This window comes from Archocentrus centrarchus, unplaced genomic scaffold (genome assembly GCF_007364275.1).
Source record: "Archocentrus centrarchus isolate MPI-CPG fArcCen1 unplaced genomic scaffold, fArcCen1 scaffold_26_ctg1, whole genome shotgun sequence".
In the NCBI taxonomy this organism is placed as follows: Eukaryota; Metazoa; Chordata; class Actinopteri; order Cichliformes; family Cichlidae; genus Archocentrus; species Archocentrus centrarchus.
The window spans coordinates 4,751,167-4,777,343 of NW_022060256.1; the positions used below are offsets into that span (position 1 = coordinate 4,751,167).

A 26,177-nucleotide genomic window follows, 5' to 3' on the forward strand; every position below is an offset into this window, starting at 1 on the left:
GAATGTAACTGAGAACATTTCACTTAGGTCAGAGTTTCTACATAAACACCAGTCCTTTTCATATCCACTCAGTATCAGGATGGAGGTGATATATTTATTTAATGTGTGTCCATTGGCAGCATAAGTTAGAGGAAGGGGGCATCCGGAATTGAACCAGAGACCTCTTGATCTGCAGTCAAATGCTCTACCACTGAGCTATACCCCCACACGCTTCCAGCTCTGCGAGCAGCACTTTCATGATCATTCTGAGGAAAGGACGCACAAACAGCTCGAATCCTGATGTCTGCTTGTTTTGTGGTATTAAAAACTCTCCCAGGCATAACAGAGGTGCAGGACCCCCTCCCTGCTGGAGCAGGAGCATCCTGCTGCCCCTCCAACATCATAATTACATATCAAACCTTTTTTCTCTGAATTTGATTCCTTATTAGAAACTATGTCACCTGCTGGCCTTTTTAAAATCTATTCTAACATTTAAGTTTTTGCTTCAAACAGACTTCCATCATTCAGTCCTCTTTAGCCTGTCTTAAACTGGCCTACTCATGCTTCTCTTTTTCTTTTCAAAAACTTTATTCATAACATATAAAGCCCACCATGACCTTGCCCCCACAGATCAGGCACTGAGGAGCTTTTAACTATTTTATTTTGAGATTGTAGTGGCTGAACTTTGGAGCACAGATCAGATCAGCTGAAACACATTTTGGCTTTTTCTTAATCATTCATCTTGTTTTGTACACATGCTGTGTATGAACATAAGCTTAACTATTTATATTTGGATATGTACACTTATCTTTACTTTACTGTGATAGAAATGAAGCTATTATTGCCTTATTTAAAATCCTGCAGATGAGAAGCTTTGCCAAGAACATGTGTCCAGTCTTCTATACTGAGCATCAGTTTCCTTAAGAACTCAGTACACATGTTAAAGACTTTCACGGCTGGACGATGGAGTCTGTCTGTAGGAAGAAGCTCAGAAACAGATCTAGATTTCTGAGCTGAGCCTCCTGCCACAGTGACAGCTCTGTCCTTCAGAGCGAGTCACTCATTACGTTTGTCTACAGGAAAAATGTCTAAGATGTTATTGGTGTGCACTGACTCCCTCTCTGAAGCTGCCATTAAAATCTGTGACAGGCAGAAACGTATTTAGTTCAAATCAGGTGTGAATTTATTTTTATTTCTTTGTCGATGTGCAGATGGTTAAACGCTCGTGATTTCTTCATGTGTGAAAACATCCCAGTAAAGACATACTGGACCTTTTCCAGAGACAAAAACAGTCTGATGGAGTCAGAAAGGTCCTCAGCGGAAAAGCTTCTGCAGCATTGGTTTGAGTTTATCAAAGCTGCTGCTGCTCTTCAGCGTCTGTGGCAGGCTGCTGGACTTCATGAGCATCTCGTGAGCTTCTTCAAACAACTTCTCACCGAGCTCCTTCTTCACTCGCTCCCTCCAGGCGATCAGCTTCGGACGGCCTTCGAACCCATCTACGCCCGTTCCAAGAGGCTGCAAAACACACATTTATTAAACAGAGAAGGCTGCAGTTATATTTGTGCCAAACAGCTGAAAAGCCTCAAAGTCTGAAAGTTAGAACGATCAGACGGATCTGAAAACTGTGAACTACAGTTTAAAGGAAAAACAAGACAACTGAACTCAACCAACCGGGCACAGTACTGCGTATATCTAAACAAAAGACCACTTAATTCTAATCTGTACATATTAATAATCTACCTCATTAACCCCTCCTCTTTCCACATGATCATCCTTCATACATTCAGCTGGTTTAAACAGCTCCCACTTCACACACGCTCTTTGTCTCTGACAACACACGCACACACTCATGCAGCCGTCACAGGGTTACTGCTGTTCTGTGAAAAAAAGACTTATTTTCAAACGAATAAATATAACTGTAGTTTTGAAATGACTTATAACAGTCAAAGTAGAGCAGAAGCTGCAGGAGTGACAGAAACATTAATACCTGCATCATCTCCACTGCAGCCACCACATCAGCCACAGAGATTTTGTCGCCGAGGATGAAGGGTTTGTTCTGGAGGAATTTCTCCTCCAGCAGGTTGAGCGACTGCTTCAGATTCTCCAGAGCAGCGTCCATCGTCTCCTTCGGGACCTCAGCGTCCATGATGATCGGAAACAGAGCCTGTTCACACAGACACACACACAGATTCACTAAGACCACGAGCAGCAGAGTTATTACTGATCCGAAGAGAAAGCCCCAAATAAACAGAAGCAAAAGTGCAGTCTTATTTGGTTGATGTTTTCATTTCCAGCTGTTCTTACATGTTTCACTATGCTTAGCATTTTTAATTGCTTCTAGGATAAAACTTCAGACGTGTCCTTTGGTGTCACCTGCAGGTCATAGCTGTCATTTATCCTGTGAAATATCTCAACATCTTTTTTGAAGAACGTATAAGCATTACTGTAAATGCTGCAAATAAAACATTGTAGTGATTGGATTAACTCAGTAAATTAGCCACTTACACCATATCATCATGTTGCACACCAGCAACGTGTGAAAGTATAGGCAGTCTTTGGATGTGTTTACTGCTTAAATCCTAGCGGTGTGTGCTAGCATCTGCACTATAACTCCAGTTCTGATGTTAATGCTGCTAGCCCAAGTTCTCAGTAGGACCTCAGAACTGATGAAAATCGTGTTACACTCTGGTTCATTTCGACCTAAAGCAGAGCTGCTGATGCCGTGCTGGAGACAAAAGAAATGTCTCAGTACGAGGAGAACAACATTAATCATTATATAACTTATGAAATCAGATCTACAAAAAGGAACTCGACAAACAAACGAGCTGACGAAATAACCCTGATCTGGGACACGAACCTTGAGCAGGAAGACCTTTGAGCAGTGAGCTCTGAGGTTCATGTGCTGCCAGGACAAGTATTCATTAGCACGAGCTCGCTGCTGCAGGTCGGCGGGAAACCAGTGATCTGCAACCGAGTGTTTCTGCACCAGGTACTTCAGGATGGCAGTGCTGCAACACAGAAACACATGATGCTTCAACCTGGATTTATTGGAGTGACCAAGTTAGTGATGCTTAATTATCCATTAGTTTGAGAAGCTTTGTTTGAAGGTTCAATGTTTGAATCATAGACTGATCTGATAGTACAACAAGAAGCAAGTCTCTGCCAAGGCAGCTCACTCTCAGTATTTTCTTTTAAGGGAATAATATTATATATATTAGTTTTGTTTTCTTTGTTCTTTTTAAATATACTTTAAGAAGGTTGTAGTGCAGTAAAAATCCGATCAGGGCAGCATGATTAGATAGATTAGATTAGATTAGATTAGATTAGATAGATTAGATAGATTAGATTAGATTAGATTAGATTAGATTAGATTAGATTAGATTAGATTAGATTAGATTACCCTGTCTGAATCTTCCTAAAGGGATTTACTGATTTGTAAATAACTGGAGAGGAATAACTTGAGTGTATTATATATGCTACAGTATATTACAGCAGGGTGGTGTGGTGGTTAGCACTGCTGCCTCACAGCAAGCAGGTCCTGGGTTTGAATCCACCTTGGTGTTTGCATGTTGTGTGAGTTTTCTGAGTTTCCATACTCTGGTTTCCTCCCAAAGACATGCAGTTACTGGGGTCAGGTTAGTTGGTGATTGTAAACTGCCCATGGGTGTAAAAGGTTGTCTGTCTCTCTGTGTTGGCCCTGGCTGTACCCTGCCTCTCGCCCTATGACAGCTGGGAGAGGCTCCTGTGACCCTGAAGAAGATGGGTATTTCTAACTAAGCTAACATTTTGGGGTCAGTTTGAAAGAAAGACAGATGTGAAATGTAAAAGTGAGGTCAGAGGTCAAATATTGCGATAAAAGACATTTTATGAAAGTTTGACCTTATTTGACCCTGAAGGAGAGGTCAGAGGTTGACAGTAATGTGATATTTAGAATCCCCATATATCATTCTCTATATGCTCTCAATACACCCAATGGCAATAAGAAACATAGTTTTAACAGTTTTATGTTGCATCACTTTGACCTTCAGATCAAGCTACTGACCTTGAAGGAGAGGTCAGAGGTCAAATATGACATATTTCAAATCTTTATATGGTACTTTCTATGTGTTGACAGTACACACCACAGAATGATTAAGTCGGGATTTTTTGTCAGTTTTTAACCAATAAATCATGAAGTGGACCTTGAAGACCTCGGAGGATGTGAGGCACATTTGAATGGATTAACGTGACTCCGCTCTGCACCCCTAAAAGGTTTTATCAGAATTCAATAAATATGTTTTGAGGTATTGTGTTTGCAGACAGAATGACACGCAAACACTACCAGAAACATATCGTCCTGGTGGAGGTAACGAACTGCACATGAAGCCATATTTTGCATCACATAATTGCATTAACGATGCTCCAAAAGGCACTACAAGCATGAATGCGGTAGATGCAATATTAAATATGCTGCAAAATACTAATAATACAAATCTTTTACATAATTCTATCATTTAAATAATGTGTATGAAAACCAAACCAAAGCCCGGACAGCTGCTGCACCTCTCTGTCAGAATGAAGCCTCCATCCTTCATGACAGGAATCTTCCTCACGATGCTGATTTCCCCAAACTCCTGGCTGTACTGCTGCCCTGAGACAAACGTGTGACATTCACAGATGCATTTAACTCAAGAAAAACTGGTCTGTCACTTTGTGTTGCCATGCAACAGATTAAAAAACATGCAGCACACATAAGCACATAATGCCAAACATGTGTGTGTGTGTGTGTGTGGGAGGGTAATACACACTAAAATCTCTGGCTGCACAAACAATTACACTGTTTCTTTTTTTTTTTTTTTGGCTGAGTCTGAAAATAATCTTCTCTTTCCTCAAAAGCGAGAAACTGCAGCGTTAACAGAACTCTAAATCTTTCTGGGTGAAATGTGAACGTGTAAAACGATAGCCCCAAGGGGGATTTGTGAATGTTAGCATCTACAGCTGAAAGCCTGGAGAGCATTCAACTCCCATGAACTCCTGCATAAATAGTTTCCAGACTAACTTATTCAAAAACAAAGAGAAGAAATGACTTTAAATGTAATGATGCAAACTTATGTGACAAGTTCAAAGTCTACAGATCATAACTTTCTATTCATTTTCCAAAATATACACTATTTTAGAATGTGAGCGGAAACTAAGGCACGAGTCAAATGCATTGCATTTATGATACTTTTTAAATTTTAATTGCATGCAATTAAAAAAAGTATCTCCTCTGTCAGATGTGAGATTACCTGCAGCAAGATCGACACGCTTAAACTCAAAGGGAATCTTGAGAGCTCTGGCAAACAGAAAGACAGAGCGGCAGGGCGGAGAAACCAAGTCGAGATAAAGCTCCATCATGTCGGAGTCTGATGCTTCCCTCTGCGTTGTCTCCTCTCCTGCCCGGCCTGATATAGTCCTTCTGACCAGAACTCCGCCTCTGCCTGCTACATGACCCTAACTAACGTTTAAGTGATAGTGATCGTTCAAAGTAAGCAAGTGGTTGAGTAATCTGATCTTTGGCCTCAGCTTAGCCAAACATTGATGAACTTTGGTCACTTTTTCATGTGCTTAATGTGTTTTTTTGCTGAATCATTGCCTGATTTAATCCCTCTGAATCCCTGCAGGAGTCGAATACTCAAACACTTAAACTCTGCAGAGCGTTTGGATTCCTTCAGCAGATGAACTGAACCAAACCTTGATTTTAGCACAGAGCTGCAGAGCTCTGTGATTGGCTGAGCCTAAAAGTGCAGCGCAGCGATGATACATTCCTCTGCTTCCTGTGGAAACAGATCGTTGCTATTGGCATTGCCAATTTTATTTATATAGTACATTTTATTACATGCAAACTCAATGTGCTAAACACAGAAGATAAAAACATAAAAACCTGTGTAGGTTTAAAATGCTTTAAGAAGTGAAAGACAAAAATATAATAAAACAAAGCAAAACATTTATTCCCTTAAGGAGTTTTAATGTTCAAGAAGTTAAATGTGAGACACAAATATAAAAAAATAAATTAAAAGTATCTGAAGCTTTTGGATCAGAAGTCACTGTTCTTTATAAAGATCTCGATGGCAGCGTTCTCACCTCTGAATCAGAGTGGCTCTAATCTACATAAAGGAACAACAAGCTGAAACTTATTTCTCACACTGCAACACTTTGTTACATTTTAGGTTTTCTTACAGGAAACAATCATGTGCACAAAGCTGGGAGGTAACTGAGAGCATCGGAAACATGAGGAATAAACATCAGCTGGTCTGGAATTCTGTATACATCCTCAGAACTGTTGATGTGGCTCCGTAACAGACACACACACGCTCAATAACTGCCTTCAACAGGTAGGGAGTGTCCGGAATTGAACCGGAGACCTCTTGATCTGCAGTCAAATGCTCTGCCACTGAGCTACACACCCACCAAGCAACAGTGCTGTCTGTGTATTTGTGGACTCTGATCATATTTTTACTTCTTTCTCTTCAAATCTGAGGTTTCTCTCTCTCACACACACACACACACACACACACACACACACACACACACACACACACACACACACACACACACACACTTGTGTTCTTGTGTTTCCATCATGTGGATAAAGGGAGGTAATTAAAAGCTAAAATGTCCAACTGCATTCAGTTCCAGTGTTTTGTTTTTTCATTTCCCTTTTTCCTCTTTGGAACTGTTTTCTTCCCAGGTTTCCATTACACACCGTCGGGAAAGGGAAAGTCGTGCATCCAGGAGTTAATGGAACTCCGCCTTTGTGGGTGAAATGTGAAAAATCATGAAGGGTCTTTTTGATTGTTCATGTTTACAGTACAAGTTGAAAGCATGCAGGACTTTCAGCTCCCTGAACTCTGGCAAAACACGATTCCAGACTTAAAGACGAAGAGAAGAAAATGAGTGTAATTGTATTAATGCAGACTCGGCTCTGTAACGCTGTTTAGTAGCTTTCTGGTGATTTCCAAACTATAAAGCATAAAGTATAAAGCTGCCAAAAGGAGTTGAGAGTGGTGGGGGGGGCTGATCCTGATGCTAATAGCATATGAATCCTGTGGGTCATTTCAGGGTTCACAGGATGTTCACGAGGCAGAGGCTGCCGACATGTTTTGAGCACTTGTACGTGCTACCAGTGATGTCATTATTAAAATTATTAAATAAGTAATTTTAATAATGATAAGTAAACATAAAGTCTGTTAGTGGCAACAACCCACCCACCTCTACTGCATCGGCATTTTTAAATTTTTTAATCGATGCTGAGATTATCACTTTGACAGGTCTGATAACATCATTTTCAGCTCTACAGTGAACTATGGCTCCTAAAAAATCTGAGTAATGTTTGTAAACATCGTGTTCTGTAAGTGTAAATGCTCTGTAGTGGAAGAGCAGTGATTATCCCACAGTGGGTTTAAAGAGAGTTTATTCTCATGAGGGGATGATCAGCACTTTCCTTCTCACTGCTGAGAGGATCGGCTGCAGCTTTCTGCAGAGATGGAGGCTCCTGCCTCTGATTCAGACGGGTTCACAGAGCCGGATGTTTTCTGACTGCTGAGATTCAACAGCGTTCCCTGCAGCCTGGCCCCCGTCCTGTTCTCCTCTGTAGACTTATTATCACTTTTAATCCCTCCAACAAATAAATGAGAAACTTGAAATGAATGAAAAGATTTTTTAAGGGACCAAAAACATCACTGCACACTCAGAAGGCCACAGTAAGTTACTGTATCGTCGTGTTATTGTTAGCAAAATGCTGCTTATATCCATAGTCATCATTACAAGTTATTACAAGCTGCAGTCTAAATTGAGAATAACCCATACAACAGCGCTGATGTTATTTTATCCTTCCTTCACTCTCTGTTCTCACTTAAAGGGAAATTATTAAGGTGCTAAATGACCTTTCTAAATATCTGGCATATATGCAGAAACTGCAGAACATCTGAGGCCAGAAAAAAGACGTATTCAAACTTCGTTTGGTGGGGAGTGCACTGTTCAGCTGCTCTGATGGGAAGCAGTAACAGCTGTTCTGGCTCTGCAGGAATTTGGACCAACAGGATCTCTGATCCAGCTCACTGAGCTGCTGAGAGGAAGCAGCTTCAGTGAAAACAGGAGATCAGCTCCCGACGGCATTTGTGCTGTTGTTTGCACAAGTCATGAGAGTGTGAGACACAGGCCAACGAAGAGTGGTTCCAGTACCTGACTGGTATGGGGCCGGAGGTCTGAGCTTTCTGTCCTGCGGGGGCGGTGCTCTCCAGGATCTCCAGCAGCCTCTGTATCATCCACTGAGTCTCAGACGGCTTCGCCGAGTCCTGCAGGGGACAGAAGACAGCTGTGCTCTGCTAACAATGAAGAGACACTTTAAAAGGAGACAGTTTTACTCCATTGCAGTTATGTCTTATGTGTTTCTCCTGTGGGAGGTAACCGTCCCTCCTTAAACACATGCTGCCAGTATCACATTCAAAGTTCATATGAATTTTAAAAATTACACCACAGTTGGATGTGTCACTGATACTGAAGCCCTGACTGGGTTTCACCGTCAGGATGTGATTGAGGATGATGGCTGCTCCAGCATCCTCCTCCTGCTCCGCTCCTTCTGGAGCTTGGCCTGGAGTGCAGCTAGCTTGGCTGATTTTTGATGACACTCCATGTGTGACAAAGACAGATGCTGGCTGAAAACAACACATGCAGCCACAAACACTTGATTAGAAAGTGAGATCTGTGGTTACAATCTGCATGTGTGTGCATGGACGTGACGGGAAAACCAGAACCTCAGTGACGTGGCAGCTTATCCGGCTCACCGTCACAGCTCACAGCTTACTGCCAGAAACATGACTTAACTTTGAGCAAAATCTGGGTGAAGAAACATCAGCTGATCATTGTGTGTAAGTTTATCTGGGAGGATGGAGTCCTCTCACCGTAGCATGAACTCATTGGTCCTTCAGCGAGATGAGCTGTTTAATGATCTGAATCTTTACTTGCATCATACTAAAATAAATATGTATCTGATCCTTAACTGTGGATTTATTTTCTACCTGAGCGCCTCGGTCTCAGTCGGCGTGTGCTGGTTGGCCAGCGTACGGTCCTTTAGCTCCACCTTCAGCTGCTTGCCCTTCTGTGAGACCTCATCGATCTCCTGAAGGATGGAAGATAGTGAATGAATGCAGTCATTATTCTGCTTTCATTCCTTAGTCATTAAAAATATAAAGCTGATTTCAGGTGCTCTCGGTGCAGGTGTGATCAGCTGCAAACTGAATGACTTTATGTCCAATGAGATAAAATCTAATTATCAATTATCATTATCAAAGTAGTGTTTCCCACAAACTGCAGACCGTTGCAGCTTCTCTATTAAATCCTTCCTGGACCCCCAGTTACTTTCATGCAAAGGCTTGAAATGACTGAATGACCCTTTATATGTGTAATACTGGAGGTTTGTTTTCAGGACAGCTATGACCAACAGTGTAAGCGACCTTTGACACTAAAACTCTTTAAAGTTACGTGTAAATACAAAACATGGAGAGGAGCGCTTCCTCCTCACAGGAAAAGTCCATTTATTATTGGACACAAACCTGGATGAACACGTCTGTCGCTCATTTTGAAAGAAAGAGTTTAAAAAGAACTCTTTGGGAAGCAGCGGCAGGTACACGTTTGTCTGGCTCAGTCCTACTAATCACTCGACTGCCATAATTTTCCCCAAAATTACATTTTGTCACCCATCTGTTTCACACAGGCACTGACGGCAGTGTAGAGCTACGGCTCAGTGATGCTAACTACAGATCAACAGGTCTGTGGTTCAAATCTTGAACCAATGAAGCATTCCCATCCTCTTTCCCCCCAGGGGTGCTCACTGAACGGTTTGACAAAAATGAGCTGAATCATATAATAAAGCTTTCACTGGTGACCCAGCTCAGGGAGGATGCTGTGCTCCACAGCACCACCTTCTCTGGGCAAAAGTGCTTCATCCCATCAGCAGAGTTCAAAGACTTAATCAGACACGCCCACTGTCTCAGAGAGCTGATATTACTAATGATATTAATAACTGCCCTCTTACCTTCTTGTGAGTGGATTTCTGCTGGATAATCTTCTGGAAATCTTTCTTCAGTTCATCCTCCTCAGAATGAAGATCCCTCACTCTGACTCCCAAGGCATCTACATCCTCCTGCAGGTGTCCTGCCTCCCCCTTCAGGAAGTCGAGCTGCTGCAGCTGCTTCCTGTGCTCAGCCCTGTTTTCCTTACATGTTTTTGCAGTCTCAAACATCACAGCTGTGTCCACGGAGCACGGCACTGTCTGAATTTTCCTGGTGAGTGAACAGGAAACAGCGATGGATAAATATTCCTTGTTTGCTGTGAAGTTGCTGACTGGACTTTACCTGTCCCTCTCCAACAGCTCTTCCCTCATCGTGATGTTGACGGCAGCCGTGTGCTCTTTCTGCTGAATCTCCAGCTGCATCGTCAGATATTCCGTGGCATGTACCTGCAAGTCCACTTGAATCAGGTCCTTCTTCTGCGCCACCAACCTTTCCACTGACGGGGGGGGGGGTGTACACAGAGAAGAGCTTCTTGATGCACACTCAATGATCCAGGTAAGGAAATCCCACAAAGCTGATTCTGAAACTGGTGCTAGTTTTGGTCCTTGTGCAACTGAACTGTTCATGGTGGGAAAATCTGTTTACTCAATTTATCCAGCAACTTCATAAGATTCATCATTAATACATTAATAATTATCTGCAGGTCTTTTTCTCTCTGCTGCTGCTGCTGTCATATGTAACCTTCAGCAGCGTGATGCTCTCACCCTGTTTATCGCTCTCTGAGTCCAGGCTGTCCATCAGCTCACGCAGCTCCTGCATCTGGCTGCTGTGCTGCAGCCTCAGACTGTCTCTGAGGTACGTGGCATCCCGACGCTCCTTCTCCAGCTGGTCCAGCAGCTCAGACGCCCTCCTTTCTTTGGCAGTCAACACATGTTTCAGGTGAGCACTCTGGGCTTTCACGTCCTCCTGCAGCTTATGCTGACAACTGCAGGTTGAAGAGGAACACGGCAGGCTCGAGTGTCATATACAAAAATCTAGTTTAATTTTTATTACCTGCCCCCCCAGAGGGAGAACTGGGTATTGTTTTTGGTATGATTGTCTGTTTAACAATATTACAGCTAAACTACCAGTCTGATTCATATCAAACTCACAAGAAGGACAGCCAGAGACCCCTAGATCACCTGATATTCACCATAATTGGGTCAATGTCAGAGGTCAGAGGTCAAGTTTCTCTGAAAATTCTGGGCATGCCCTACCGGGAGAAGGCCCCGGAGCAGACCCAGGACTCGCTGGAGAGATTATATGTCTCGGCTGGCCCGGGAACGCCTCGAGGTCTCCCAGATGAGCTGGAGGAGGCGGCTGAGGAGAGCGAGGCCTGGGCTTCTCTGCTTAGGCTGCTGCCCCCGCAACCCAGCCCCGGATTTATGGAGCCGATTTATTATATTATATTCACCTTTTTATACAGTTTTGCCGTAAACTCATTATAATATTCTATTGTGACTTTTTACATGTTTTCTGTAGATTTTACTCATTAAGCTCCTAATTATTTAGATTCTTGCAGACTGTATTTGACTTTTGTTTTTAGTTACTGACTTATTTAGTCAGTAACTAAAAAGTATTTTAATCACTTGTTCTGCTGAGCTCATTTGTTTTAGTTTATGCATTTTTGTGATCTTTTGTACATATCCATGCTGAGATATACCAAGTTTTCAGCTAATAACTGTTTGGGAATCACCTTGTTGGAGCCTGTCAAACTGTGCTATATTGGCATTTTTCACAGGTACAGGTAGATGGCTCATCACCCCAATCAGCACTTTGTAGGAAGGACTCGGGACACCATCTGAGTGACTGTCTGACAACAGGAGATTTAAGGAGTAAATTAATTTTCCACAAGGTTGCAGTTCTCAGTCACCACCGACAGAGGTCAGCACAGACGCTGGGATGCCCCTGTGTGTGCAGCTGCAAGCAAATGTGTACTAAAATGAGCCTTTCTTTATAAACGTTAATGCACTATTACTGTTACTGGGAGCGCTTCATTAACTTTTCAGGCCTTCATTGCCTCACTAGGTCTTGCATGGCTCATGATCAGCTGATGACTATTCCAGATGTTTCATTTTCAGACTCTTCAAACACTGATGGTACCCAACAACCAGCCTGAGAGCTGAAAAGTTAACTCAAACTTCTAAAAGAGGAGGAGGCTGTAAAAAGGTATCAAAGTACTTCCAGCGTGAAATTTCAGCTGTCTGAAACATCATTAAGAAGTGGCAGCTAAGAAGAGCTGTGGAGCCACGGCAAAGTCTTTCCTCCAACCTTTCACATAAATGTGTGCTGGGATGCATACATGCATGCATACACATATATACCGTATGTATATAAAATTGTATCCGGGCAGCAGGAAGAACAGATGTGCTCAAACAGGATCCCGATGGAAGTGTTAATAGGAGGAAAATTCAAGTTTGAGAAGTAACAGCTTGTCTGGGATTTGTCATGTGCATTAATGATGCATCAGATCTGATCAGCGTAAATTTATGCGATTTCTGTCTTAGTTATTTGCCTCCTGGGCTTTTTGGCTTCACCAGCACCTCCTTTGGTAATATACAGTCCCATTCCTGTGTTTAAACCTGCTGTAATTTTGCTTTCATAGTTTATCTTTCCATTTTGTTTTATGCAAATAAGCCAACAAACTGTAGGCATTAGAATACAGATTTCACCTTTGCAGTATTTGACTGAATTTTGTCCACTTCCTGCATCACAGTCCTGCTAAGATATTTCAGCATATCCTGAACGTGTGTCGAGATAACATAGGTCACACGGAGCATGAAAGCTCACTCCTGACTAAAGGTCCACCTACAGACCAACGGCTGTGACAGAAATGAGCTGATTAATCATCAAGTGTAACTGAAATGAGACGCGTACGATATGAAAAAGCCTGAAATGGGACCCTGAGGTCAAAACATGGTTAAAAAATATAGTTTGGGGTTTTTTTCTGACTCGTACGTTGCAGTGAAAACTGAACCTGCCAAAATAAACCAGTATAATAACATTAGTGATATTATCAAAAGGCCCACGCTTGCTTAGATCCACTGCAGATTTCACCCATACAGCAAACAAAACTCTCGAACACCCACAAGATCAAACTTCTTTTTATCACAGAAATTACAGGAAACTGACGTTTGCTGACGTAAAGCTAAAACGGGAAAACTCATTATTGGACCGCAGAGGATGCTGAAGTCCAACATCCTTAAATGGAAATCAAAGATTAGCAGCAGCAGCAGCGTTTTTCGCTGCCTGGTTTCATCTCCTTTCTTTCTGCTTTCACCTCTTCGGCCCTTTTGTTGTGGCGAGGCCTGCCGCGGGTCAGCCGGGGTCACGCCAAAACGAGGGACCGATGCTTAATGCCTTCAAACCCACTAAAAACCCCCACCGCGTCCTCTCTAACCCCCTTCAGGGCAATTTTTCATAGCTCTCCGCCCAGTCGGCCCACGGTCTGGTTTGCATTAAATGGACACATGTGCTCTTTGTTTTGAGAAATGAGGCTGACACGAACCTATAACCAACCACATGAAAGATGGACTTCTCAGGCAGTGGCTAAACTTTGTTCAGGGACTTTTAACAGGAAGCATCACAGGAAGCGGAGGATCTGACTTCACTGAGAATGACGGGCAGAGTTTACCTCCAGAGTGGAAGAGCGGGTCCGAGGGGGCCTTTATCAGTGAGTCAGCTGGTAGATATGAATCTAAAGCCAGTATAAGGTTTGTTAGATGTGCCGGCTCTATTTCATATATCGCACGTCAGAGTTTTACAACCCCGTGTTGCTGTAAACGAGAGGCGACCTTTCTGTCCATGACTGAGATTTATACTCCAGGGTCTTGAGCTCGGTGTTGAGCTCAGGGGCAGGAGGCAGCTGATGGATCCATGAGCTGGGAACGAACAAGTGACCCAACGATTTATCTGACTGTCAAACAGCCATGCAAGATTTTAATGAAGTTTCTGCTGCACTAAACATATTTATTCACTGTGTTGATTCAAATAGCTTTATGAGATTCACAATTCAAAATAATCTTTATTCATCAGCTTCTAACAAGATTCAAGAGAAGGGATCACATCGCTCCATTTTTATTCTGGCTCCCATCAAAAAGACAGGAGGTCCATCTGAAGGTGGCGCAGCTGAAGGTCAGGACCGAGCAGGAGGGACAGATTTAGAAATGAGAACATCAGAGGGAACAGCTCAGGTTGGATATGCTGGGGAAAGAAGATGGATCTGCCGGGCAGGAGGAAAAGAGGAAGACCACAGAGAAGATTCGTGGATGTAGTGAAGGAGGGTTGGTGTGACAGAGGAGGATGCTGGGATAGGGTGAGAGGGCGCGATTTAGAATCAGTTTTCTTTTAAAGCCCGTCATGGTGTTGCTCCCAGCTGTATCTCCAACCTCTTAGTTCCACATGCTCCACAGATAGCCTGGGATACTCGGGTGGGGGTCTTTTGTCTGTTCCAGGGGGGCTGACAGAAAACTCAGTCGCTTTCTTTACGTTTCATCTTACGTACTTTTCTGAAAAGGTTTCCCAGATTTAATTTGCTTCAGACTTTGTTGCATTTGTCACAGCGCAGGGATGTCAAACACTCCGTGGAGCCAGATCCAGTCTAACAAAAGTGCAGAAATCCCTGTTGGAAACCACTGGGAATGGATCATGCAGTAGGCGTGGCTGCTCCAAAGCTCCATTCTTGTCCAAAAACAACTAAAAACACATCAGCGAGGCTGGAACATGACTGTGAACACACACACCCTGCTGCTTATTCTCAGCCAATCCCACTCTGACCTTCCTGTGTGTCCTAAAGCTCAGTAGAGCAGCACGTGTGCATTAACCCACCTGTGAAAATGATCCCCAGCACATGCACCGCTTCTTGAGTTTGATAAAGTCTTCAGCCCTGATTTATTCCAGGTCCTTTTTTGATAAAGGGAAAATAAAACAGTGCAGTTTATCAATAAGTGATTGGTTTGTATGATCTGTGGTGAGACTGTGAGGTTGGTGCTCAGCGGCAGATCCTCAGATCTCTGGTTCAGCTCCAGGTGGGCTGTCATTCAAATAACTTCACTAAAAATGGTGCTTTTAAAGCCTGGATGGTATCGACTGCATGCACTTTAAGGGGTAACCAAATTATGAGCAGCCTTTTTGCAGGCATGGTTTGAGTGCAGTGATTTTAACCAAAGAGGTCAGTGCTGCCACTCGACCTTCAGGGGTAGATGTTTTAATGCTGCAGCAAATCAAAGTTATTCAAATACAAACACAGAGATGGTCTCATAGCCTTTGACCTTTAACCTTTAACGTGCTTATCAGCAACTGCCTTTCTCTCTCCTCAGCTTTCTGTGGTTCGTGTTCAGTGTGGTACACACCATGATACCAATCACCCTGTAATCAGGCAGACTGCCTGATTACAGGTAAGAAGACACCTGATTACAGGACACACCTTAGTTTAACCCTGTGGTCAACTTTAGCCACTTTCATTGGTTTGTTTTTTAAAGTAATTATTTGAAGCACAATTCAAAATCAGGTTTTCATTAGTTAATTTTCTGTAAATTTTTATTACTTTTGTCAGTTCAAAGTAATTTCAGTTTAGCTGACAAGCAGACCCAAAACCACAACAGCAAAATACCCCAACACAACCTACCAGGACCACCAAATCACCTCACTGTAGGTAGGCAGATGTTTCCTCATCTGGCTTCTGTATTTAATTCTTCTGCAGGGGAACCAAAGACCTCTTGATATCTCTGAGGAGTGCTTCCAGCACCTTATTGAACCTGTGCCATGAAAGCACAGCTTCAACAACCCAGTACTAGAAAGGTGTACCTAACAGGGTCACCAGTGAGTGTATTTATATTGTACTTTTTAAATCCACTGTATAAAATGCTGCACAGAAGCTACAAAATAAAAACAAGGGGAGGAAAAAGATTATTAGGGTCGAGAAACTGTAATAAAAAAAAAATCTTGCTCGAATTATATTAAACAGCCAGTTTCGATAGCCGGGGATCGGTCCGCCAGGGCCTCCGCCCTCGGCCACCGCCCGACACACATTGCACCCGACCCCTACGACACCTCCTGCGGGTGGTGGGCCTGCAGGAGGGCGGGCCCATGTAACCTCTTCGGGCTGCGCCCGGCCAAGCACCACGGGCTAATGCCTGGCCACCAGACGCTCTCCCTCGAGCTCCCTCCCCAGGCCTGGCTCCAGGGTGGGGCCCCGGTAACCCTATCCCGGGCAGGGTAAACTGTTCCCTTGTTTTTTCACTCATAAGGGTCTTCTGAACCGCTCTTTGTCTGGACCCTCACCCAGGACCAGTTTGCCATGGGAGACCCTGCCAGGGGGACAAGCCCCCAGACAACATAGCTCCTGGGATCACTGGGACACACAAACCCCTCCACCACGATAAGGTGGCGATTCACGTGGGCAATGACAGTGAGACCTGGAGGGGCGTGATTGGGAGGAACGGCCTGCCCGATCTGAACCCGAATGGTGTTTTGTTATTGGACTTCTGTGCAAACCACAGTTTGTCCATAACAAACACCGTGTTCGAACACAAGGATGTCCATAAGTGCACATGGCACCAGGACACCCTAGGTCGCAGGTCGATGATCGATTTTGTAATCGTATCATCAGATCTGCGGCCGTATGTTCTGGACACTCGGGTGAAGAGAGGAGCTGAGCTGTCAACTGATCACCACCTGGTGGTGAGTTGGATCAGGTGGCGGGGGAAGATGCTGGACAGACCTGGCACACCTAAACGTATTGTGAGGGTGCGCTGGGAACGCCTGGCAGAAGCCCCAGTCCGGGAGATCTTCAACTCCCACCTCCGGCAGAACTTCGACAGCATTCCGAGGGAGGCTGAGGACATTGAGTCCGAATGGACCATGTTCCGCACCTCCATTGTTGAGGCTGCTGCTCAGAGCTGTGGCTGCAAGGTGGTTGGTGCCTGTCGTGGTGGTAACCCCCGAACCAGATGGTGGTCACCGGAGGTGAAGGGAGCCATCAAGCTGAAGAAAGAGTCCTATCGGGCTTGGTTAGCCTGTGGGACTCCGGAGGCAGCTGACAGGTATCGACAGGCCAAGCGGAATGCAGCTCGGGTAGTGGCCAAAGCAAAAACTCGGGTGTGGGAGGAGTTTGGTGAGGCTATGGAAAAAGACTTTCGGACGGCATCGAAGCGATTCTGGCAAACCGTCAGGCGACTCAGGAGGGGAAAGCAGTGCTTCACTCACACTGTTTATAGTGCGGGGGGGGTGCTGCTGACTTCAACTGAGGCTATAGTCGGACGGTGGAAGGAATACTTCGAGGACCTTCTGAATCCCACTGACACGCCTTCTGTAGTGGAAGCAGAGTCTGGGGATGAGGGGGATGACTTGACCATCACTGGGGGTGAGGTCACTGAGGTAGTTAAACAACTCCTTGGTGGCAGAGCCCCTGGGGTGGACGAGATTCGCCCTGAGTTCCTGAAGGCTCTGGATGTTGTAGGGCTGTCTTGGTTGACACGCCTCTGCAACATCGCGTGGAGATCTGGGGCAGTGCCATTGGATTGGCAGACCGGGGTGGTGGTCCCCATCTTTAAGAAGGGAGACCGGAGGGTGTGCTCCAACTTTCGGGGGATCACACTCCTCAGCCTCCCCGGTAAGGTCTATGCCAGGGTGCTGGAAAGGAGGGTGCGTCCGTTAGTCGAACCTCGGATTCAGGAGGAACAATGCGGTTTTCGTCCTGGTCGTGGAACGCTGGACCAGCTCTTTATCCTCTCAAGGATATTCGAGTGTGCGTGGGAGTTTGCCCAACCAGTCTACATGTGCTTTGTGGACTTGGAGAAGGCATTCGACCGTGTTCCTCGGGGTGTTCTTTGGGAGGTTCTGCGGGAGTATGGGGTGTCTGGCCCATTGTTGCGGGCCATTCAGTCCTTGTACAACCCCAGTGAGAGCTTGGTCCGTATAGCCGGTAATAAGTCGGATTTGTTTCCTGTGGGTGTTGGACTCCGTCAGGGCTGCCCTTTGTCACCGATTCTGTTCATAATTTTTATGGACAGAATTTCTAGGCGTAGCCAGGTGGCGGAAGGCTTCTTCCTTGGTGGCCTCAGAGTCTCATCTCTGCTTTTTGCAGATGATGCGGTTCTGTTGGCTTCATCAGGGGGGGGCCTCCAGCTCGCAGTGGAACGGTTCGCAGCCGAGTGTGAAGCGGCTGGCATGAGAATCAGCACCTCTAAGTCTGAGGCCATGGTCCTCAGCCGGAAAAGGGTGGAGTGCCATCTCCGGCTCAGGAACGAGTTCTTGCCTCAAGTGGAGGAGTTTAAGTATCTCGGGGTCTTGTTCACGAGTGATGGGCGAAGGGAACGGGAGATCGACAGGCGGATCGGGGCTGCTTCTGCAGTGATGCGGACGCTGCACCGGTCCGTCGTGGTGAAGAGGGAGCTTAGCGTAAAAGCGAAGCTCTCGATTTACCGGTCGATCTACGTTCCTACCCTCACCTATGGTCACGAGCTTTGGGTAGTGACCGAAAGAATAAGATCGCGAATACAAGCGGCAGAAATGAGTTTCCTTCAAAGGGTGGCTGGCCTCTCCCTTAGAGATAAGGTGAGGAGTGCGGCCATCCGGGAGGGGCTCAGAGTAGAGCCGCTGCTCCTCCACATCGAAAGGAGCCAGTTGAGGTGGCTCGGGCATCTGATTAGGATGCCTCCTGGCTGCCTCCTGGGTGAGGTGTTCCAGGCATGTCCCACCGGGAAGAGGCCCCGTGGTAGACCCAGGACACGCTGGAGAGATTATGTATCTCGGCTGGCCTGGGAACGCCTTGGGGTCCCTCCGGATGAGCTGGAGGAGGTGGCTGGGGAGAGGGAAGCTTGGGCTTCTCTGCTTAGGCTTCTGCCCCCGCGACCCGGCCCCGGATAAGCGGAAGAAAATGGATGGATGGATGGATGGATGGAATTATATTAAAAGTCAAATAAAATCAGGGGAATTTCCAGCAGATGGATGTCTGAAGACACAACTCCAAAAAAGTCCCTGAGCTCATTTAGTTTCCTCGGGCAGGGATTTTGTAGGATACATTTCCAGAGAATTGTTAATTGTGCAATTAAAAGATTAATGTTTAGATACCTTGTTGTGCCGAGCGCAGCATCGTGATGAGTTTCTCACCTGTGGCATTGTTGTGTCTGATCTACAAAGTGCCTGCAGGCTAAAGCACCATTTAAAGCTTCAGAGCGACGCCGTGTTTGACTGACGGGATCAAGTCTGGATCAGCCACATAAAATAAAGCTCCTAACCTCAGCATGAATAGACCCACTGTTGGTTTGGGATACAGTGACAATAAGAAAACCAGAATCATCCTTTAAAGGATCACTGTGGAGCCTGTTTGAGTTCTCTCACAGCTGAGATGTTCCTCCGAGTCTTACTGTGTGTGACATCACGTCACAGCTCGTTTTCCTCTGTCAGGGGAGTTCATGTACTACGCTTAATTTACAAAAAAATACAGGAAATAGTTTCCAAAAGGTGAGATAAAGCCTTCAGTTGCTGTGAAGGAAACAGCAGCGGTGCATAATGTTACACCCTGCTTCCCTTCAATCACCTGAAACCAACAGGAAGAGTTTTCTCACCTCACTGAGCCTCAGGTGGCGTGCAGGAACACACACACGGTTACTCATGTTCAAAAGCTTCTTATCAGCAAGTTTCCAAGTTTGGGATATGAAGTCTCACTTCAACACCATCGAGTCAGGACAAATCAAAGTCCTAAATCATTTCACAGAGCGCCAACACTCTAATTTAAACCAGCTGTTGCAAAGAGAAGGAAAGAGTCTAAAAGTGCAGTCACAGATCACCGGTGTTCGAGCTTTGATTTCGTCACACTCGGACTCATCTGAGAGCTTCAGAGGGGCAGCAAGAAACTCTGCTGTCACATATAAAGGATGGATGCACTCACCCTGATGTTTCTGGACTCTGCGTTTTAAAGCTAAAACATTAGCTGGCAGCTTGTTAAGAAAGCTGCATTCATAGACTGCACCATGTCCAGATATCTGTGAATTACTGCTTAGTGACGCAATGATAAAATACACAACTAAACACAAACCTCACAGCGGGGCAGGATATTCATTAAAATGCTCCAAAAGGCACCAACACCAACACAAAGGCACTCACATTAACTTTAACCCCCCCCCATACAGTGAAGGTAAACCTCACTGAAAACAAACCTTGTTGTGGCTGTAAACATGTTTGTTTCTGCTGTAAACATGTTTGTTTCTGCTGTAAACAGGTTTTAACACAGAAGTCTGGTTACTTTTTGGAGCCAGCCTCAAGTGGCCATTAGAGGAACTGCAGTTTTTTGGGGTTGTTTTAGGTTGCCAATGATGCAATCTGCAACTTCACCACTAGCTGCTAGTGGTGTGCGATACTGCAAGATTTGGTATCGATCTGATACCAAGTAAATAAGTATCGCCGATACTGATACCAATACAATATTTTTTAATATTTATGAAGAATTTTCATGATGTTTAAATGTTTGGGGATTTTTTTCCTTTGGATCATTAATTCGACAGAATTGGGAAAAGTTTATAGGTAAATAGAAAATACTTTATCAAAATAAAAGTTTTTGTTCTGACAGTAACAAAACAAATTTCCCAATGTTTTTTTCTTAAATAAAGTGTACAAAATGATCACTCAAGAACAAATCAAAACGTTTTTTTCTTTTCCAGGTACAGTGTTCAGAAAGTATAATACAAAAATTGAATAAAAAATGTCCCTTCATTCACTAATTTTCTGGATTTTTTCTTAAATAAACAAGCAGTACAAAATTATCAGCCTTCAACATTATAAAACATTTAAAGAAAATTCTTTTTTTCCCAGGTAAAATATATAACATGTCACGTGGGGAGGCGAGGAGCAAAGTGTGCCTGCTCTGTACTGTGACAGGAGCCGCACTTAGACAGCTCTCAATTCTGATGAAACCGCAGCACTGCACACGGGAGAGAAACTGAAGCTAAAGTATCGATCTCATTACACTGGTATCTATCAATATCAATACCAAGGTTGGTATCGATATTATCGATATTTGGATCGATCCGCCCACCACTACTAGCTGCAGCTAAACCCCTAGCACACTGCTCCTTCAAAGTGTCATCAGGCAACTTCCCCCTCTCCACTCCATCAGTTGCCACAAAGAGCAAAACGTTGCTTGTTTTATATTAATAAGGCGAGATTTTGTTTTTCTTTGAACAACAATTGAACGCCACTTTGAACCCACTTAAGCGCTCTGTGTTGAGTAAACACCTGTCAAAGGCTCACTGATGCTTCAGACTGTGTTATACTGACGGGGAACACTTTCTTACACAGTTTTGAAGAGTCTCAACACACATTTTGATTTATGCTAATGACCACCGTGCTGTATTCAATAAGACTTGAAACTACTGACTGAGACGTCGCCCCCTGCTGGCCGATAGAAAGGATGCAGGTTTAAGGCAGTTCTGTGACGGTTTCGCTTTTCAGACCCAGAAGCTACATCCAAAGGTTTCCACAGCTTTTTTGTTTCTATCATTCTCTGAATCTGCCTCCTCTGACAATGGGACTCTTTCTTTTGCCAAGTACAGTTTCCATAGTTACTCCAGGTAATCCACCATCCCCCTACCTGAGGAAAGCTGCTGATAGCTGCTGGGAAAAGAAAGCAGTGTCCTTGTTGTGTTTTGTAACAGTAAACACTTCAGTAAGCTAAAAAAAAAAAAACAGTCTTTATTTGTGAGCTTCGGGGAGGCGGTGAGAACACAAACCTGCTTCTCAGGCTTTTTATGCCGTCACATACAAGCTCGAAATCTTTTTTTATTCATGCAGATGTGATAAGAGAACAACAACCAGCACACACATGCAAACAACAGCATTATCTCATTGGCATGCAACGCCGCGCACTTCTGCTTGTGTGTCTATTTTTTTATGGTTTTTGTATTTTTACCAGAAGGAAAAACACGGAGCTGCATCACGATAATCAGTGTGATGACAGACTGAAGCCTCCATTCAAAAGGCTCCAGCTGCTGCTTCAGGACCAGCTGGGAACCACTACAAATCTTCTTCATCTGAAAACATCCTGGGCTTGATTTCACCTTCACAAAGAGAGGACACAAATAAGAACTGGACGTAGGCCCAGAGCTAACCTGCAGCTGTCAGGCTGTGATGACTGTTACATTTGAAAAACATGAACATCAAAGTTGTTTTCCCTAAAATGATAAATAAGTAGGCGACCGTCACCAGAGGGTCAAAGGTGGCCGGTACAGTAGATCAGTGTGCGCTGAAGCAGAAAATGAAAGGAAATTAATGTCTCCTCTCAGCAGCTGAACTTTACTGAGTTTTGCAGTTTTCTGTTACTTTAAAAGCAAATTTATATACAAAATATAAAAATGAGTGAAAAAAAATTTTGCACTTACAAAACTAAAAAAAAAAAAATTCAAAAAAATATATTTAATGGCTTTATTTTGGGTCAGTTAGTTTAATTTTTTTAACACAACAGGCACGAGGAGGTGGAGGCGGGGCATGTTGGCCCTGATAAATAACCTTCGCTTTATAAGACAAAATCAAACTAAAGCCTAATGACAACAAAACCTTTCTAGAACTGAAATGAGTAAACTCACTCTGGAAACATAAATAAAAATAAGAATAATGAAAAATATAAAAGCAAAATAAATCTGAGGATTCAGGATTTGTTTGGTGATTCTAACCTCAGAGTTTCCCAAATGCCGTCGCCTGGATTTTGTGACAACTCTGTGATAATGTTTGAATAAGCTGCTGGAGTGGCTGACGGTCAGGAGGTTGAGCAGGTCACTTATCACTCAGAAGGTTGGTGGTTCAATCCCCGGCTGCTTCAGTCTGCAAGTATCCTCAGGTGAGACGCTGACCCCTGTCTCTGATGTGGTCATTGGACTGTGGGTGTTAGAAAGTGCTTATGTGACTGGGGCATGTTGTCGAGCAGTGCTACATAAGAACCTTTAAGTTTTTAACTCCAGAAAAAAGTTTTAATTAAAGAAATTATTACTTCTGTGTCACTGCTTAAACTCCAGGCCAAAGCCAGGAGAGATTCTGTCTCTCTGCTGGCTTAGGAGCACCTTGGTGTCACCTCCAGGAGAGCTGGGGGAGGTCTGGGCATCTTTTCTTAGCCTGCTGCTGAATGACTCAGACCTGGATAATCGTCAGAAAATGAATGTATGGATAGAACCACTATCTATCTGCACAGATGGCTGATGAACTACCTTTTAAAGGGAAAAGGAGGAGCACCATGTTAATATTAGCTAATGTTAATATGGTGCCAAACACGGTAAAGAGATACTTGGGAACCAAACAATCAGGCTTCCCTGAAAGGATCTGAACGATGGAAAGATGGTTGGTTTGACTGTGTGAACGTGATAATGCAGAGAAGATAAAGCACCATAAATACTCCCAAGGATACTCCTGGGGAAAAAAACAGATGTTATAGGAGGTTCAGATGGTACACGTGTAATAAAACGAGAAAAAGATTCGATCCACGATGGCAGGAGCTGCACACAGATGAATGCAGGCACACCTTGAAATATGTTGGCCTCAAGCTCCAAACATTTGAAAACCATTTATTAAATTCACTGAGACAGATCTTCTGTTCATCTTCAACTGTTGTTGACACAGTTTGGGTCAACTTACCAAACATTGATGCCATCCTAACCCACCAGAGTGCAGGCACGTTTGCACAGCTGACATCTGCAGCCAATAGAGAAACTGCATGCTGCCTTTATGGCGGCCATGTTTCCAATTACACGCATCGTCCTAATGCCTTAATCAGCATTTTAAATGAAACGTCAAGTTTCCATTGTTTCCTTTGACCAGTGTCACTCAGATTCCTGTTCATATTTATTGCATTTGGCAGAGACTTGATCCTAATTTTGAGGCGTATTTCTTTTCTAATTGAGAGCTGCTGTCATGAGTTGGAGCGGTGCCACTGCTCGTAAAAAAGGAAAAAATTATACCGAGGAGGGAAAACGCATTGAGACCATCTGTGGGGAAATGCTCGTTCATATAATTCACAGAGTGACACTGGCCAGCACAGCGCAGGTTTCTGCAGAGCTGCTGCTGCTTTAGGCCTGCTAACGTTAGACAATAACACATTTGTGGAAAGCACAGCGAGACTGAAATAACAGACCTGCTGGAGATCACAGCCGTCTTTCAAACACAATAAAAATATATAGAGCATGATCAGAACACAGTAGATCTGAGGCTGAGCTACATCCGAGATGCCCGCCTCAGGCAAAAATTATCTCATTGCTTTGGTTAAAATGTAACGGATGGAAACAAATATGCAGCAAACTGGCAAACATTTCAAAAATGAAACAAGTTAAAGCTCCAGCAACACTTTTTTTTTTTGCTCGATCAAAGATTTTGGCTTCAATCGAGCTCAAATGCTTCAGTCAAACAATGAAGTCATTCTTTATGCTGCAAACATCTGGAAGTTCACCTGGAAGCAGGTGAACTTTAAAAAAGCAAAGAGAAAATAGAAATGATGCTTTTTCTCTTTAACTTTACTCAGTCTCATTTGTTTGCTTCAGCGCTGGTTCGGGGGAGAGCCAGTAGGGAAGTTGATCCACTACAAATATCCCAGAAATCATACACAATTTTAACCCATTTCACCCTAAATTTAATTAGCATCTTTCTTTTTTCACCTCGCTGTGGACGGAAGAACTTCATAGATAACGTTTCTCTGCTTTTGCCTGTCAAAGCATGTTATCTTGAGCTATAGCATCATATCACATGCTGATGAAGTGCCAGTGAGTAAAAACATACGATGGTATTAGCAAACGTCAGGCTCTGGTTCGCTAAGTAAGCACTTTTTTTAAATAGGTGGCTGTGGGGAGAGGCTGGTGGGTCATTCATGTTGCCACATAACAATGAATAACTGATATTCAATGAAACGTTTTAGATGTGGCATTAAAGCAGTTGTGGCACCTGATGACAGGGACTCCAGTAGTATATACTGGCACTTTTTTTGATTGACAGGTAACAGGTGGGGGTCAAAGGTCATGCGCGTACATGAGAGTCCTCGTGCGCGTGCGTGTGATCGTGCGTGTTCGAATGATTTATGACTTTGACATGTGATACAACCGTCCCACCGAGGAGTTTATTTTTTTGAGTGTTTGTGAAGATAGGGAGAATGTTATTGCATCCAGAGGAGTCGAGAGCTGGAGATTAAACCCATACCCTATCACAAACACTCAAAAAAATAAACTCCTCGGTGGGACGGTTGTATCGATCAGCCTCCACTCTGTACAACTCAGGCCCTGTTGGTGAAGTCCACTGTGATGCATACACCACCTCGGGGAAACCTGTCTGGTCCAGGTCCTGACACACCACAGTGCGAAACAGTCTCCAGTTTTTAATTGACATGCGGTGTAACCCCCCAACACCCCAATTCTCTTCATCACCACTATTCACACACAGGAACACATTGCCATCCCTATATTTAGCTGAATACACGTACCCATTCACACCGCGGTAATCTGTTTTAAATTCCATCTCTTCATCATACTTCTTTTTGTGCGGACGACCATCAATCTGCACATCTGATGACGTACCTCCGAATTCGGTCCTGATTCCAAAAGGGTCAGACAGGTTCACTCCAGCAAGTGGGTTGAAGGACGTCATGGCTGTTTAGATGGATGGATGATGGCTGAACCGTTAGGTGGTACAAATTCTCTCCAAAGAGGTGAGTGGTGTTGGCGTAAAAAACCAGGTCGGAGATGCGTTGCTGGTGAAGTCCGATGATGAAATGAGGTACGGTCGATCTTATATACACACCCCTAACTTAAACCACATCCCACTAGGAGGAGTCACATGTCAAAGTCATAAATCATTCGAACACGCACGATCACACGCACGCGCACGAGGACTCTCATGTACGCGCATGACCTTTGACCCCCACCTGTTACCTGTCAATCAAAAAAAGTGCCAGTATATACTACTGACTCCTTCTTCACAGGGTTTTTTTTTGTCATTATGAAAAGTATTTCTGATGCGTTTGGGACAGACGGTGATTATGTTTTCACTGGGCTGTCAGCACGGTGGTGGAGGGGTGACAATCTGAGCTTGTTTTGCAGCCGCTGGACCTGAGCACCTCGCAGTCATTGAGCGGATCAGGAACTCCGCTGTATCAAAGTGTTC

General features: G+C 44.1%; 1 protein-coding gene, 2 non-coding genes and 1 pseudogene across 3 annotated transcripts; all 4 read right to left on the bottom strand.

Annotated features, from left to right (window-relative positions):
- Nucleotides 1-133: 133 nt before the first annotated feature.
- Nucleotides 134-205, bottom strand: trnac-gca (transfer RNA cysteine (anticodon GCA)). Its single transcript has one exon. It is a non-coding gene; the product is annotated as a tRNA-Cys (tRNA).
- A 934-nt stretch (nucleotides 206-1,139) lies between these two features.
- Nucleotides 1,140-5,438, bottom strand: LOC115775967 (glutathione S-transferase theta-3-like). The gene is made up of 5 exons (XM_030723523.1): nucleotides 5,247-5,438; nucleotides 4,522-4,609; nucleotides 2,837-2,987; nucleotides 1,967-2,143; nucleotides 1,140-1,494 (listed from the first exon to the last, which is right to left on the bottom strand). The coding sequence occupies exons 1-5, from the start codon at nucleotides 5,353-5,355 to the stop codon at nucleotides 1,294-1,296; spliced, it is 726 nt and encodes a 241-aa protein (XP_030579383.1). The 5' UTR covers nucleotides 5,356-5,438; the 3' UTR covers nucleotides 1,140-1,293.
- An 896-nt stretch (nucleotides 5,439-6,334) lies between these two features.
- On the bottom strand, nucleotides 6,335-6,406 carry trnac-gca (transfer RNA cysteine (anticodon GCA)). Its single transcript has one exon. It is a non-coding gene; the product is annotated as a tRNA-Cys (tRNA).
- A 1,675-nt stretch (nucleotides 6,407-8,081) lies between these two features.
- LOC115775889 (early endosome antigen 1-like) lies at nucleotides 8,082-25,661 on the bottom strand (annotated as a pseudogene).
- Between the last annotated feature and the right edge of the window lie 516 nt (nucleotides 25,662-26,177).